This window comes from Ambystoma mexicanum, chromosome 10, assembly GCF_040938575.1.
Source record: "Ambystoma mexicanum isolate Mex_15411 chromosome 10, UKY_AmexF1_1, whole genome shotgun sequence".
Taxonomy (NCBI): Eukaryota; Metazoa; Chordata; class Amphibia; order Caudata; family Ambystomatidae; genus Ambystoma; species Ambystoma mexicanum.
The window spans coordinates 780,097,397-780,113,482 of NC_090932.1; the positions used below are offsets into that span (position 1 = coordinate 780,097,397).

Here is a 16,086-nt window from a genome sequence, read left to right on the forward strand (position 1 = left end):
AAATTATCCGCTTGCATCCCACACCTCTTACAGCTCGAGGAACTATCAGGGAAGAATTTACTTAGGGCTGCAGGAGAGTAGTAAATCTGATGCGAGACTGAATGCAGATGAATTTCCACTGGTCATCACTCAATGATTCCCCCGGTCTGTCTTCCCATATTTCTTTGTATCTGTGGGTCCGAATGCTCCGCCTGTTTCTAATCAGTTTATAACTTGCGGATACTAGCTTCTGGGGGGACAGAGGCGGCGCGATGTGGCACTGGGCAGGGTGAGGGGTGGGAGCACGTGGGAACTCGGGCCACTTGTTTTTCAAAATACCCCTAACCCTGTAGTAGTACAGTAGGGTCAGGGCATTGTGTTCACCTTTTATCCTAAGTCCCTCCCAGGTCACAAACAGGGCGTCCTGCACCACATCGCCCAGGGAACACACCCCCAGTGCCCGAAAGTGTTCCTTGAAGGATTTTTGGGTTCCGACAATGTTGTAAATTGGAAATGTAGGTAGATAGTATGGGGAGGAGTCTAGCAGGCGCCCTCTCATCCCAAGCTCTTCAGGTTATAGCCAATGGTTCAATCTCACCGCTGGGGGTGCTCTCGCGGGTACCCCATAATAGGCCATCAGGTAATCCAGTGCGCTTATAGCTCTGGCCACATGGGAGTGAGACGATTCAGGATTTGGGGCAGCCCACCCCGCAATGTATCGTTTTTGGGCGGCTAGATAGTTGAGATACATGTCTGGGTACTTGAGGCCGCTTTGATCATAAGGCCTTGTAAGAGTGGTGCAAACTAGTCTTGCCAGTTTCCCGGCCCAGACCAAACTTGTCATCATCTTCCGGACCCGGTACCAGTATTGCGCAGGGGGCCACAGGGGCACGTTGCTGAATATATACAGGAGTTTACTGAGAATTACCATCTTCGCTAGTGCGATGCGAGCTGCCTGAGATATAAGAAGTAGTAACCATGTCTCCACCTTCTGTTCTAGGGTCTCCAATACATGTACATAGTTGTCACTGTACAGGATTTCTTGTGTGGTGGATATTACAATGCCCAAGTATCTTATCTTCTGGGGGCACCAACGGAGCTCGTCGCACACATCAGCCTGTTGTACGCTATGGGTTATGGGAAGTACTTCGGACTTGGTCCAATTGATTCTGAGCCCCGACAGTTCCCCAAATCGGACCATCTCATGTGTTACGGGAGTGAGATTCTGCCGCGGGTGCTTAACATACAGCAGTATATCATCTGCGTATAAGGACACGATGGCGAGGTATGCACCCAGGTGAACGCCTCTATGTGCGTGTAGGTCTCTGATGTGACAAGCATGGGGCTCCATGGCTAGGGCACATAAGACTGTGGAGAAAGGACAGCCCTGACGTGTGCCATCTGGAGGAATAGATGTGTTCGGACGTCACCCCATTGGTGTATATTGCCGCTCTAGGGGCAGTATATAGGATTTTAACCCACCGTATATATGCTAAGCCAAATCCGGATCGTCTGAGGACTTTAAAGAGAAAAGGCCATTCAACCGAATCAAAGGCCTTCTCTGCGTCGAGAGCGGCCAACGCTATTGGCACAGCTGGGTTTACGTTGTGTATGAAAGTGAAGAGACGCCATAGATTATGTTGGGTAGAACAACCAGGGATGAACCCGGTTTGGTCCCGCAGAACTAGAGCTGGCATGTGAGGAAGGAAACGTGCAGTGAGAATTTTGGCTAGTATCTTATTGTCGGTGTTGATGAGGGACAACGGCCTATAAGAGGATAATTGCCGGGGGTCTTTGCCCGGTTTAAGGAGCACCGACACAAGGGCCGATCTGGTAGTCTCCGGGAGAGAACCACTGGAGAAGGCGTGCTCATACATAGCCAGGAGGTGGGGTATTACCATTTCCTCGTACGCCTTATAGAATTCGGCTGTTATCCCATCTAGCCCGGGTGCTTTCCGATTAGGGAGCGATTTTATAGCTTCCCTTATTTTCTCTTCAGTGATAGGGACATTTAGGGAGCCTCCCTGGTCTGGGTCCAACCAGCCCAGTGCAGCTTCATCAAGGTACTGTGTTAATTCGTCGTGTCCAGGGCCGGGGTGGGACGTATATAATCTGCTGTAGTATGCTCGGAATTCATCATTGATCCCCTGCAAGTCCCTAACCAGGGTCCCGTCGGGGCACTCAATCTCGGCAATGCCTGTTGGCTGCTGCTCCTTCTTGATAGCCCATGCTAGGGTTCTGCTTGGGCGATTCCCCCTCCCCATATCGTACTGCCATGATTGGATCTCCCATATATCGTTCCTCACACATGGCCATTTGATAGAGTACTGCCCTCAAAGATTGTAAATCGCGCCGAATTGCATCGCTTTCAGCTGAGCCCTGCTTGTTTTCTACATACCTGACCTTATCTTCGAGTATGCGTATGGATCTAGAGATAGTTTTAAGCACCCCTCCCTCTCTAGAGATACAGTACCCCCTCAGATATGTCTTGAATGCCTCCCATATCGTGCCCTGGTCTGGAATTTAGCCCACATTGGCAGTAAAGTAAGTCTGTATGTCCTGGCCTATCTCCGACCTAAAAGCCACATCCTCTAGGGCAGCCGCCCTGAATCTCCAGCGGAGAGAAGATGGTGGCCTCTCCATGGGTGTGAATCGGAGGAGAACAGGGGAATGGTCGGATAGTGTGCGTGGGAATATAGTTGTCTCTGTCGCGGCTCGGATTATAGAGGGGGAGGCCATTATGTAGTCAATCCTAGACGAGCTGCCGTGTACTCCAGAGAAAAAGTGTATTCCCGGACCCCTGGGTGTTGAGAGCGCCATACATCACCCAGATCGTGATACCGAGATATGGAAGGCCAGGCTTTTGCCGCGGCCGGTAAGGATAATTGACAGGAAGTGGATCTGTCCTCGTCAAGCGTAAGGGCCATGTTGAAAATAAACTTTTCATTTTTTGTTTACAGTCACTCTCCTTTCTTTTTTTTTGTAGTATTGACATGTATTTTGCCCTGGGAAGGAGGGTTTATGGGCGTGCCTAACTTGTTAGTGAAATATAGAACTAGGAAAATGCAATGAAGAATGGGGGTGTGCATTCAATAGTAGTGCCTAACTATGAGGCAGGTCAATGGAAAGTGTGATATAATTTTGACATGCGCATGGGAATTGTGGACACTTTAAAAATATTGTGAGCAAAGAGAAGAGCTTTCTGAAAAGCTGCAGAAAGGAACAATACCTCGGATTATGATTATGAATGGATAGATCGGAGCAAGACCATATTATGGGCTAAAGAAAGGAAGATTCCTGTCCCAGAGGATGTGTTCTGTCCAAAAGGATACCTGCAAAGAGGGAATCTGAGGCAGTCTGTCTTCATCAAAGCAGACCTGGCGGGGCCCTTCTAACTGGAATATGTCCAATCTAAAGGGTTCAGGCCTCTCCTGAAAGTTAAACTGTGTAGCATAAATCCTGAGATGAGACGATATTCATTCTCTAGTCCCCATTTTTATTTTTCTTGTTAAGTCCAAGAAAGAGGGGTGGATTGGGAAGACATTATCAAAATCTATTTATTTAAATGGGAAATAAACAGTGGAATCTCACTGCATGTAAAATTAAGTGAGATGTCCATTCAATCCACCTTAAAGTACATTAGTTTTATGCGCAATGATATAAATATCAATTCAGTGCATTTGGTATGCCCCTCTTTAAAATCATAATCTCATTCAGTTGAACCTACAGTCTCTTCAGAATACATTAATTAACATTGGGCTGTCATGCATACAGCAGAGCGTAATGAGGATATATTTGATAATGTGTGCTCTTTGAAGGCTATAGCTTTTGGATAAGGAATGGAAACTGAGCGTGTATTTGATTGTCATTTCTAATCCCATAATAATGATGTGAATATAAATACCAAATATACCCCTCATTCTTAAAACTGCACAGTGGAACTCTATTAGTGTGGTGAGAGTGGAGGGGTACTTATCTGTTCAATACAATCTGAAAACCATCCTCCCTGGTTGGGGTGGGTGAGCTGAAATGATGTGATGCTGGTTCTCTAACCTGAAACCTGCAGTGGTCTGGTGCAGTTCAGTACAAGCCTACTTTAAATGACACACATACTAGCAAACCACACCATATTTACATGGGAAATGGGGAGACATGCAACAGTTCCTCGACAACATTTGTTAGTAGTATTGAGGAACGCAAGGCCTGCGTGTTATGTGCAAGCATATCTGTATGTGCAATGTAATGATGCTAGAATATTAGAGAAAGTAAAATGTTTTAAAGAATGATGTTACTGTTATGACCCATCAGCAGTCATGCATGCTTTGTAGCAGCTTTAAAGCCAATGGCCGCTAAGAGGCAGGGTTACAATTAGAATGTTTTAGTTATTCAGACCTGAATGTGATTACAGAATCGATTATGGATATGAATGTTTGTGTGTGAGAAATAGTGAGAAAAATGCAGGCAGGTCAGTTTCGTTTTTATGTGGACAAGTTGCCTGTGATTGTGTAATACTATGGTGGCTTCCCCTACATAAAACTTGAGGTCCATATTTCCATTAATTTCACCTTTAATTGCTGCATGTAAATACATTCGAGTTTTGATCAAACCGCCTGTTTCCTGCCCAGAATTGTATAATAAGGGGGAATTACATTGGGGTTTTTCACCTCATGTAGTGGCCATACATTAATCAAAGTCTATCTTAGAAGAACGGAGGGGATTGAAAATTGGAGATGAGAAATACAGAAACAGAAGGAGATTGAAGCTAAGACCAAAAGGCAGGTGAATAGAAGAGACCTGGCCACATCCATAGTCAATAAGAGAAGAGAGGAAGCAAAGGAGGATGCCTTTGACAAGGGAAAGACAGAGAAGGTGAAGATGAAGGCTCTGACCAATGGGAAGGCTGAGCAGGAAAGGGTGGAAGCCCTGAACATAGCGAAGGAGGAAGTGCCCCAGAGGTGACAAAGAATGAGAAAGAGACCATGGCCTAGGAGACAGACGAGAACGAGAAGGAAGGGTTGAAGCAAGTAAAGGATCCCCTGGAGAATATCCCAACCTACAGTGTCATTGTGATTTGTCATGGAACAATATAACCAACTCCACCCATCCTGACACCTTAAATAAAAGGCAAAGAATTAAATATCTGCGTTATTTATTACAACTTGTGACAATACATTTTCCATTGTGTTTAAATGGCAATAAATGGTGAAGGGCTTCATGGAAACTCCCCATATTTCAGAAAGTTCATATTAAGTAGTTCTTGGAGGCATGACCATATTGATTACAAGAGAGGGCTCAATGGCATGTGACAAATGAATGTACCAATTGTTCTTTCTTAAATGCTTGATAGCAGCCTGAGAGTTGTCTCAGGTCTTACCCTACTTTCCTCAGGTACTGTGTTGAGAGTGGCATCCGGAGTCCATAACAACTGAAAGAAATGTCCATCTGGCAAAGATACGTGTCTACCTAGTGATCAGGGATAGGACCATAATCCTGAATTCTTTGCCCCAGAACTCTGCCCTATTTCTTCCAACAGGCCAGACACAGCTGAGTTTATACAAAACAAACTCCTCCCACAGAGCACCTACAAACAGCTACTGGCTTATTTTATATTAAGGTTGTTTTGTATTGTACTTCATGCACTTTGATATTACAACTGTGTCTGGGTTAGCCAAGTCTTAGTTTTCTACCTCTAAGAAATCATCAATACAAAAATAAATAAATGAAATAATTTGTAGACTGCTTGCCTCAATAGTCCGCACGCGCACAGCTATATCGCCCACATGTGATCTTTCCAAAGATGGTCATCACTTGAAAGGAGCAGATAGGTTTCACACTTTAATATGTTCTATTTGATACAATAATAAAACCAGATACTTCCAGTATTAGAAATGTATCTTTTTTATTTTTCCAAATATTATCCTTTCTTCAATTCTGTTGATTATCCTTTCTTTTCTAGATGGCCCGAGATGAAACAGTCTGTAAATATTGTGGAGTCAGCTATTTGATCCTTCACGAATATAAACTGATGGAAGAAAAGGTGAAAGCGATGGAACAGGAAATGCAATTTTACAGGGGAAGTGTAGAACGTGAAAAAAGACTCCAGTCTGAACTTCTGGCTCTTAACCAGCAGTTTGAAAAGAGCAATGCTGACCACAAAATCAAAGAAGAAAGGTAGGGCACAGATTTTTAATTATCCTTTTGGCATACTCTCTAACTAATTGGAAAGCTATTTGGCAAAATGTCCCTCTGATTCTCCTTACGAAAAGCAGACTTGATATAGTTTACCACACTCCCCCCCGCCACCCCCCAACATCCTCCCACAGTAAATACATGTATTATGTGCAAACTTAGAGGAGGCACGCACATTTTATTTTTTACTTTAGAAGTTCTTATGAGAGGTAAATAAGGACACATGCAATACTTGATACTGATTTTGCTATTAAATAGGTAGGGTGACAGATAACATATAAATGGGGAACTAACCCCACACAGTAAAATCAAATCAAATTTAAGATGAGTGGGAATCAGAAAATGTCAAGCCTGATACACAAGGGATGAAATAACAGATGCATAGAAATTCTCAAATAATTCAGCTGTATAAACCTAGGAATTGGAGGCCAGATGGTATCAAGCGTCCTTATGCTGCCTACAGTTGAATATTTCCAGCTAATGTTCGTCAAGCCCAAGAGTTATTTTCCTGTGCATTATGCTTTGACAGGTTCCTGTCCTCTGCAGGTGTAAAGCAGAAAATTAATAGTAAGTTGAATGCAAGGTCCATATAATCATACATTGTTACACAAAGCCAGCCGATGACGTGATCACTATATTGTATGCTTTGTTTAACATGTTCTGTAATTTAAATGTATCCGTTGCACTTGTTCCTTTTTAGTTTGGGCTATTAAGTGGTGCTTTAGCGTCACCTATAAGCCGACACTATTGAATTATATAGGGAGGAGGAACACAAAGCTATTTGCCCACCCAATGACTGCCCATTGCCATGCTAATCCATATGGCCATTCCCACCCAGTTCCTGCCCCGCCAGCACAAAACATCCTCATGGGAACTCTCAGCTTGCTTTAAGCAAGTCTTACCATCAAACTTTGCACTTGAAGTGCCTGTCAGTGTTTTTTTTTTTAAAGAAGTCGTCTGAGGGTAAATTACTTAATTGGAGTTGTAAACTGGTGTAATGAAAATGTCTTAACCAGGTCTGCCTTCAGCCACCATACTTACAATCACTATGTATGTCCTTCTCTGAAGTCCTGTTAAAAACAAGAATTGTCAAAGCCAAACATTTTGGCTTGTGTAAACGTTTTAGGCATTTGCCAGGCACTGCTATTAGATGCCCATGTGCTCGCACCAACTACAATCCACAGCCAGTTAATAACACTACGGCAGTGCCTGGCAAGTGCCTTTCGAAGGCCCACTCAAAAGCCCAAATTGTTGGCATTGCCAATGCTTATTTAGCTTTGGCTTAAATTGTCCTAGCTCTTGGATGGTGTGCTTTTGTATTGGTACGTGGTGTGGCCGATCAGAAGTAGTACACGGACGGGATAAAAACATTTTTACTGTGAGGTTTATTTAAAGTAAAATAAGGCCTACTCCCTATTTTACTGACTAAGGTTCTTCTCAGTCAGTTTAAATGTTCAAAACCACTCGGTCCACTGTCCAAATCTAACTTATCTGACCCTACCACTCATATAACTAACGAAGACCAGTAGAATTACTCCCGTCTCCTTGTTGTCGTGTTCTTCACAGGTATTCCGTTTTGATTCTTCTGTTCTACTCAGTAGACCAAATATAAATATTCTTTTGTTATCTTTTTAGTTAAGTTCTGTAGCTCCCTAAGGGGACTGTTGGTTTCCTTTTTCTCTTTCTCTCTAATTATCTTCATTTTATTTAAGATCGTTCTCTCTCTTGTAGGCTTCTGGGCCCCTTGTGTCTTGTTCTCCTCACGTATACTTTGAGTACTTAATTTCCAATTACAATTCACTGTTTCCCAGAGTGCCGTCTCTGTCTCATGTATGAGGTTTATCTTCTTGCTGTCAGAAGACAGTATTCCCCAAGTGTCTGTTCCTTATATATTATACTTTTTACCTTTTGGGATATGGGTTGTCTTTTCCCTTTTCCCAACGTGAGAACTTTTCTTCCCTCCTACTTTGTAGTATTTGTGTTTTTCTATTTCATTAACACAGTTCTGGTTTCTTACTTCATTTCCAACTCCCTACACACCAATACTCGGATGAGTTTTGTTTGCTTTCCGTTGAGTCTGACGTGCCCTTCCGGTATTCCTGTTCCCCGTATTACCTGGACATCGGATTCTCTTTTGTCTGCTTCGTAGCGCCTAGGCTTACTTTCCGCAGCATCTTTCTTTTGTGCCACATTCTCGTCTTCTCAATGTCACTGGTGCCGTGACTTGGATCGGGAGTGATTTCCTCCCGCTGGTGGTGCCAGCGTTGTTGTACGGGCAGACTGCCCACCACATCTGCTTTGTGATCACGCCGCCACTGAACTCTCTCCCACTGGACATGGATTTCCTTTGCGGTAACACGCTGGTATCCACATCGGAGTTGCTCTGGCTTATACAGGCTCCACGTTCTACAACAGCCCCGCCTTCTTCTGTTCTCTTACATACAGCGTGCTTCCCCTGGTTTTCCCACTGTTTGACTCCCTCTCGACTCTCTGCCCTCTCTCGCTGGTCTTATTGCATATCACCCCTTATCATCCTCCTCGGCACAGTCCATTGGAGAATCTGATTTAAAGGGATATCCTCAATTTCTTGTTGCTGATGATATTGGTTCACCTCATCTTCACAAAACTGATAACACTCTGGTTTATTATACAAGTCAATGTAAGCCATCACTTGGAGGGCTTTAGGGAGTTCCTCACAGGAACGCGAGTCCTTGTCCCCAAAGGTGAAGTCTCTCCCGGTGAAGTCCCACTTGCCTCGACCTCTAGGCAGGGTGTTGCAGAGCAGGCTCGCCTCATGGGGGGGGGTGCTCCCCCTTGAAGAGAAGTGACGTGTTCCCTCGATTCGTCAAAATGGGCTAGTTGGTGATGTCTAAACTCAGCACTGATTGAGGGAACTCTTGGATTTATTTGCTGGGCTTGTGTTCTTCCGCTGCTGTCCCCCTGGTAGGCAATTCTTTTGTTTGCTGTGCTCATCCAAGCGTGCAATTAATTGCTAGATGGCAGAACTCATGTAGCGGTTGGGTAAGCAACTAATGAATTGTTCAGGACAAACGGTGTTCAAGCAACAAAGATCACTTTTACACAACCAAACTCCTACCTTAGTCTGTCCCAAGATCAAACCAGAATAAAAAATGTAACGCTTGTTTTCTCAAGTATCAAACATGGATATACAATTGATCATTAAATGTTTTCTAGTATCAAATGCAAACTAAATCCTAAATTCCCTGACATTGGGAGATTGTCATCACAATAATCTATACAAAATCTGCTACTGCTTGTTTGAAAATAAAACGTACCACAAAAGTATTTCAAACGTGCACCAATAGGTTCTAAACTGTTATGGTAGCAGAAATAGTTTTGCTAACATTTCATGGAACCACGTGGGATATCCTTCCACTTTAGGGTACTGTGAATACTTGTAAAGTAATTATTTTTTGTGATGCACTTCAGTGTTTATAAGGGAGATTTTGTCGTGGTGAATTCTAAGCACCCCATTAACATGCAGTGTAAGAATCCTAGAACGACTGACCAGCTTTGGAAGGGCGTATCTAATGTAAAATGTAAATATCACAGTCTTGATGTAGGACGGGATGCCTCCAGTTGGTCACTTTCTAAGCATTCCAAATTTTGTTTGGCAGATAAGGCAAGAGGCTCAAGGAGGTCATATAATGTGCACCAGACCAATATTATGGTTACGTGAATAAACCTGAACAAGATCACACTCAAAATAAACGTGTGCTGTACTCAATAGAACGTCCTGTTTTCAAAACACAATTATCAAACTTTTTGCCTCTATGCAACTCTAGCATCAGTGACAGGACAAAACGTACAAGTTGTGCAGTCTTAAGATAAAGATTGGCAGGAGTGCACTTTAACAAGGATAATCTTGTAACTAACATTCAGTAACTGATTTATTCAAGTGCTTTTAGTATTTATACATTTATTTTTGTGATATTTTCCAATAATTTAATTTGATTTCATCATCCATAAATCACTACCAAATGAAACGATTTACAGCATTTCAATCGAATCAAAAGTAATTACAGTAGATTACGTTTAGAATGTACATTAAGCTTTAAAAGCGTTTCCAGTCCTACAACCCTTCTTTAGGAGCAATTCTGTAAGTAAATAAAATACCTAATGTAATAGCTGTCACTAGGCAACTATGTGTATTCTGTTATCTAGCAAGAAAGCTACACATTGAAGAAAATACTAAACCTGTGCAAAATTCCTTCAAATTCATCCCAATCTGGGTGACAGCATGTCCAGTGTTTGATCAACAAACACAAATAAAAAAATCTGAACATTGCCAGCCATCATATTACCCATGTTCAACCCAATTTTCCCATAGAGCTATAAATATTTAAGTAAGTAATCTGTAGAGCTATTAATACTTTCAGTAAGTAATGTGGGCATTATATATTGCTCTGGTTACTTAACCAACCGAATGTACCCTTTTTTTATTCCTGTGGCGTACACCCCCGGTTCCCGCTCGGGCCGATAATGAGAGATCTGGCCCGTTCTCCCCCGTGCCAGGGTGCTGCAAGGGGTGTGCACACCGCAGTCCATACAGATCTCAGGGTTTTTGATTTTTAAATGTCAGAAGGTCTGATGATAAACTGTGAGGTTTTTTACCCAATGTTACACAGCGTAATCTGTTATTTTACAAATTATCACAGAGGGAGAACTCTTCCCCAACCCCGCAAACTTCCCACGTTTGGTTGGGGCTCCCTCTCTAGGCTATGTTGGTTGCGCACATTTCCGTAAAATGTTTACTCCCTTCCAATTAAAAAAAAAAATACCCTACGTTTATGCGCTGTGAATGTTGGAATTGTTTATTCAGCAAATGCAGCACCCAATTTGGAAAACATCATGATATTATCAAGATTGGTGGAAAACGGTCAGTATTTGAAATGTCAATCTCTTAACTCTGTCTACTCTTACATAGGAAGAAATATTTTTGGGCTATGCAATAATAACACAAAACGTAGTTTACGCAATGATGCGCTGTTGCAAATTCTAAGTTCACATATCATTTTTTTTTATCAAGTGCATTACCAGCGGGAAGTGACGAATAGCGAAGACTTGTTTATTCTTGTGTGATAAAAAACACGAGCACAACGAAATCTTTTTCTAATTGGGCTTTGAAAACAAATTAAACAACCAGCGAGTGCAGCATGTTCATGTTTACATTTCAGAGACATAGTATTACTGGGTGACTTTTAAGTGACCTTTGTGTCAATTATGTCACATTTGGGTCAATCTGTTCTTCAAACACTCACCTGATGCTTTGATTTTTATGTTGTTCATACATCCCGCCGCCTTCTTTTTACCAGCTTCCTGGTAAGGGCCACGTGCTGCAGATTAACTGGAAATTATCTTGTTAATAAGAGCTAGGCTCGTAAACAAATTGATATCAGATGGGGCTGAACACTTGTTCGTAAATTGCTTAACTTTGAGACAAGACTTTGCAGTGTTCTATTGCTTATTTTCCAGCGCAATGGATGCAGAACATACATGCCAACATTCTGTGACCAAAAATCTGTAGGAATCTTAACATTTCAAAAATAGTAAGTAGCATAATGATGACATCACAGATAATTATGTCACATCAATTTTACCCAATGAAATGACAAAGAATTATATCTTGGGGTTAACAGCTGCCGATTATCACAAGATTCCCAGGCAGCAGGGAGCTGAAATGAGAACTATCCACTGAAAGGCTATAAATCCTTCTATGTCAGCAAGTGCCTGATGTGGCGGAACAGGTGTGAAAAGGCAATGAGGCGATAACACTTCTGTATACCCCAGGGGAAGGTACAGCTGCAAGGGCTCCCGCAAATGCAGGTTGTATGGCAAGCCCCGAACAAAAGTAAAATGGATAGAAATATATTGCTGTGTTATAAGATTGCTTAATGCAACATGAGGCAGTTGCTGGGGGCATCCATGAGGCTCATGGCCCCCTTCAACTGAAAGTTTAAAGGCTCTGATGCCGTCCCTGTCCTTGACACATGAGCTTCTGGTTCCAAGCTTCTTGGATCCGTTCTTTAGTGTAACTTCTTTTTTGTGCACTCGGGCATACATCCATCGAATGAATGGGCCATTCAACGTGCCCTTCTTCTGAATGCCGGGGATGGTGCCCTGCTCATGTGGGGCTGGCCAGGCCTGAGGCAGGCAGGCCTGGAAATCAGTAGAATTGGACACTGAAATCTGTAGGTGGTGGCCTACATGAAAAGCAATAGTCTACTGCCCAAATCGGTAGGGTTGGCAAATGCGCAGCTACTGCGTTTCCTGAAGCAATATCGCCTTCAGTAAGTATGTATCGAAATCCTTCCATAATTTAGTATATTCACGTCAGAAGAGCTAGTTGACCGCAGCCCAGCTCTGAATCCTGTCTGGGGCATGGTATGGAGGGGTCTGCGTTGGGCTTAAAAGTGTGGTCCTTTGCATCATTCACTGTGGCAATAGGAACAAAAAGCAGTTTTGGAACAGCTCACAAGCTCACAACTGTGGAGGTTTAGACCCCTGCACTCAGCTATTGACTGGCATACATGCTGGGGGGTGGGAGGGCATTCTGAACACACTGTGTATAGTGGGTATAATGCAATCTGACCAGTATGTGCATACTGGGTGCAAGGGAATCTGACCATAATGTGCACACTGGATATATGAATGTGGTGGTAAGCCATCACTTGACAGTTGTCAAAAGGAGTACATGTAAATGGCAAAGGTGAACTTTATAAATCTCTATACCTAGTGCTGACTGGGAGAACTGGAATCTGGCTCTTCCGTGTTAACTAGGCATCATGGAAACTGACACTGATGTGCGAACTGGCTTTTGGGGGACTGGTAATGATGCGTTAACTAGGTTTTGACCCCTGTGACTAAACCTGTGACAGATAGTTGCTACTGCAGCTCACGCATATCTCTCAGGGGAGGATCACTGAACCCATGAAAGTAATCTTCACATTCTGTCTTTCTCTGCGCACTACTGACTAGCCCACCGAGCTGCAAGAGAATTCACCATTTGCCACAAAATATTTTCATTGAATATTTATTGTGAACATCACATTTCTCTCTGTCTTCTCATCAATATTACTTTCCAAATATGTGTAGAAATACACTGCTCCCCACAGGCTTTTTCCACAAACATGTTGTCGGTGAATACCAAACCGCCGTTGTAAAGCGTTGTTCGAATCCTGTCACCCAGTGGGCTGTAAAGTGTACCATTTGTTAAAACATTTCCAAAAAATGTCTTGGGGGAGAACCCCTAAATCCCTTGTAATATATTCTTTAATAACCCATCAGTCTCTCCCACTGTTAAAGCTGTAAAACGCTGAATGTGCGACTTCTCTACAACACCTTGGGCAAGAACTCTGAACCTTCTCCCCCTGCAAGCCATATCTTGATTGTATAAACATTTCCTCAAATTGTCGTTCCAAATATGAATGAAAAGTACTTATTTGGGAAGAATACTGGGGGAACTCCCCATCCTTTTTTATGATGGTGCTGAGCCACAGTAGACTGGATTATTTTGGCCGCTATTCAATATCCTCCCAGAGGTTGGACGTAGCAGCATTCCACGGGCTCGACCTGCAGTCACAGTAGTCCCACATCCTACCCTAAGAGGACAGGAGACTACAATTCCTAGTATGCCTTGGAATGTTTAAAGGCGGACCAATGGGCAGTGGAGAATTACAACTCCTCAACAAGTTACACCTGGTAAGGGGAAATTAAAAACCAGACTCTCAATTTTGGATCAAAAGCAAAGCGCAAACTGTCAACCAACTTATACTACAGAGAAAAGGTGAAACGCAAGCATGAGGAAAAGGGACAAATCGTGAATACACAAGGAAGGTGTTCTACTAGGACACACTTAGTTCTGCTTGTGGTCAAGTAGGAACACGCATCCCACTTATGAGGAGAAGGCAGACATTTGTGGAACACTCTGGTGCTGCAAACTAAGGCACAGACAGTTTCAAGATGATGCAGATGGTCTACGCCTCACTTAAAGCATCTCAGTCAGTTCTGAGGCAAATACCAACCAATTAAATCATGACCAATATCTAGAAATACACTGCTTAGGGTAGAAACCAAACCCGGGCTGGCCAACAAAGACAGCCCGCAGCCCATGACTAAAAGGGAAGCTGGAGGCAGCCACAGAAGGGTGAAGGCTGGGAGAAGCAGATGTTCTATTCAGCACTCCTTAAATCCGCAGGCACACTGCTACATGGGAGAAGGTAGTTTGCCTGCTGTCCCCAGTATAGCAGATGCCCTGGCAGATACATACCAGAGATGAGGCCACAAAGAAGCCGACGAGAGAAGGCCTGGGGAAAAGGCCTTCTGTGCTCTTTGCAGCTCCGCTGCAGGCACTTCTCCGCCCCCACCAGCTGGAATTAAGATCAGCTGTTCACTTTACTTTTGGAACAGGCTGCTGCTCCAGCCCGCCCACGGCCACGTGTTCAGCCATCCCATCTAAGATGGATGCCTGCGTCTCCATGACTTCAGCTACAACAACAGGATCAGCTGAAGCCACGAAGTTCACAGCCGCAGCCCAAGGTCCTGATTCGTTACGTCGGCCCGCCCGCCTCTCCCCTCTGGCTTTAAATGGAGGGGGAGAGGGCCGAGAGGCGAAGCCGACGAGAGAAGGCCAGGGGAAAATGCCTTCTGTGTTCTTTGCAGCTCCGCTGCGAGCACTTCTCCGCCCCCACCAGCTGGAATTAAGATCAGCTGTTCACTTTACTTTTGGAACAGGCTGCTGCTCCAACCCGCCCAGGGCCGCGTGTTCAGCTGTCGCATCTAAGATGGATGCCTGCGTCTCCATGACTTTAGCTACAACAACAGGATCAGCTTAAGCCACGAAGTTCACCGCCGCAGCCCAAGGTCCTGATTCATTACGTCGGCCCGCCTGCTCCTCCCCTCCTGCTTTAAATGGAGGGGGAGAGGGCCGAGAGGCGAAGCCGACGAGAGAAGGCCAGGGGAAAAGGCCTTCTGTGCTCTTTGCAGCTCTTTGCTGCTCGTTCGCCACTTGCCACAAGGTCATGCCGCATCAGGCAGGTAAGGAATCAGACCATCCCCAACTGTATTCTAACCTCACCCCTGTTACCACCAGAAACCTCAAACTATGTGCTCGCATTCCTAAGTCCAACTTTTGCTCCCAGCCACTCGCAACAAGCACCCGCAATTTAAGACTATGCTCCCGGACTCTACCAACCACTTGCTACAAAGATGCCACTCTACAGGCAATCAAGGCCAGAGCCTCCCGCACTACTTGCAGAGACATTGGAGTCAACTCCTATATAGTTGCCAATGAAGCAACGCACCCCACTGTTAATCACACTGACTCAATATCAAATATCACCCCATATGCGCCCACTATAAATGAGCCCCCCAATGCAAAATCTGTGTTAAGCAAATCTTCTACCACCATTTTGATGCTACTGTGCCAATTGCTACTCCATGTGTGTCCACCACCTCTCCCTCACTCCCCCCTAGCTGTTACACAACCCCATCTCAAATGCGCCATGATCAACGCCAGGTCCATTAATGCCCACGCTCTGGACATCCATGACCTCATAAACTCCCATGATCTTGATCTGCTCATGATCTCAGAAACCTGGCTACATGAAGCCTCCGGTCCTGCACTCTCCCTTGCACTACCTCCGGCCTACTCCATCACGAGACAAGATCACCTCTCTAAAGGTGGAGGTGTAGCAATCATTGCCAGAGGTTCTCTTTCCATTAGAAAGATAGAGAAATCCCTGCACAACAACAGTGACTACCTCCAAGTCAAAATCAACCTTTCTCCCCAATGTACCATTGCTGTTCACATTGTCTATCGCCCTCCAGGCCCAATAGGTGACTTTCAAGCCTCTCTCATCCACCTCCTTTCAGACAACCTTAAAAACTCTAAAGCCG

General features: G+C 44.1%; 1 protein-coding gene across 2 annotated transcripts in view; it reads left to right on the top strand.

The window, feature by feature from the left end:
- LEKR1 (leucine, glutamate and lysine rich 1) overlaps window positions 1-16,086 on the top strand; it is a 1,355,278-nt gene that overhangs the window by 675,984 nt on the left and 663,208 nt on the right. For both annotated transcript variants that reach the window (XM_069618435.1, XM_069618434.1), the window contains one exon: window positions 5,936-6,150. In XM_069618435.1, coding sequence (XP_069474536.1) covers window positions 5,936-6,150 — 215 coding nt within the window. The remainder of the gene's footprint in view (window positions 1-5,935; window positions 6,151-16,086) is intronic.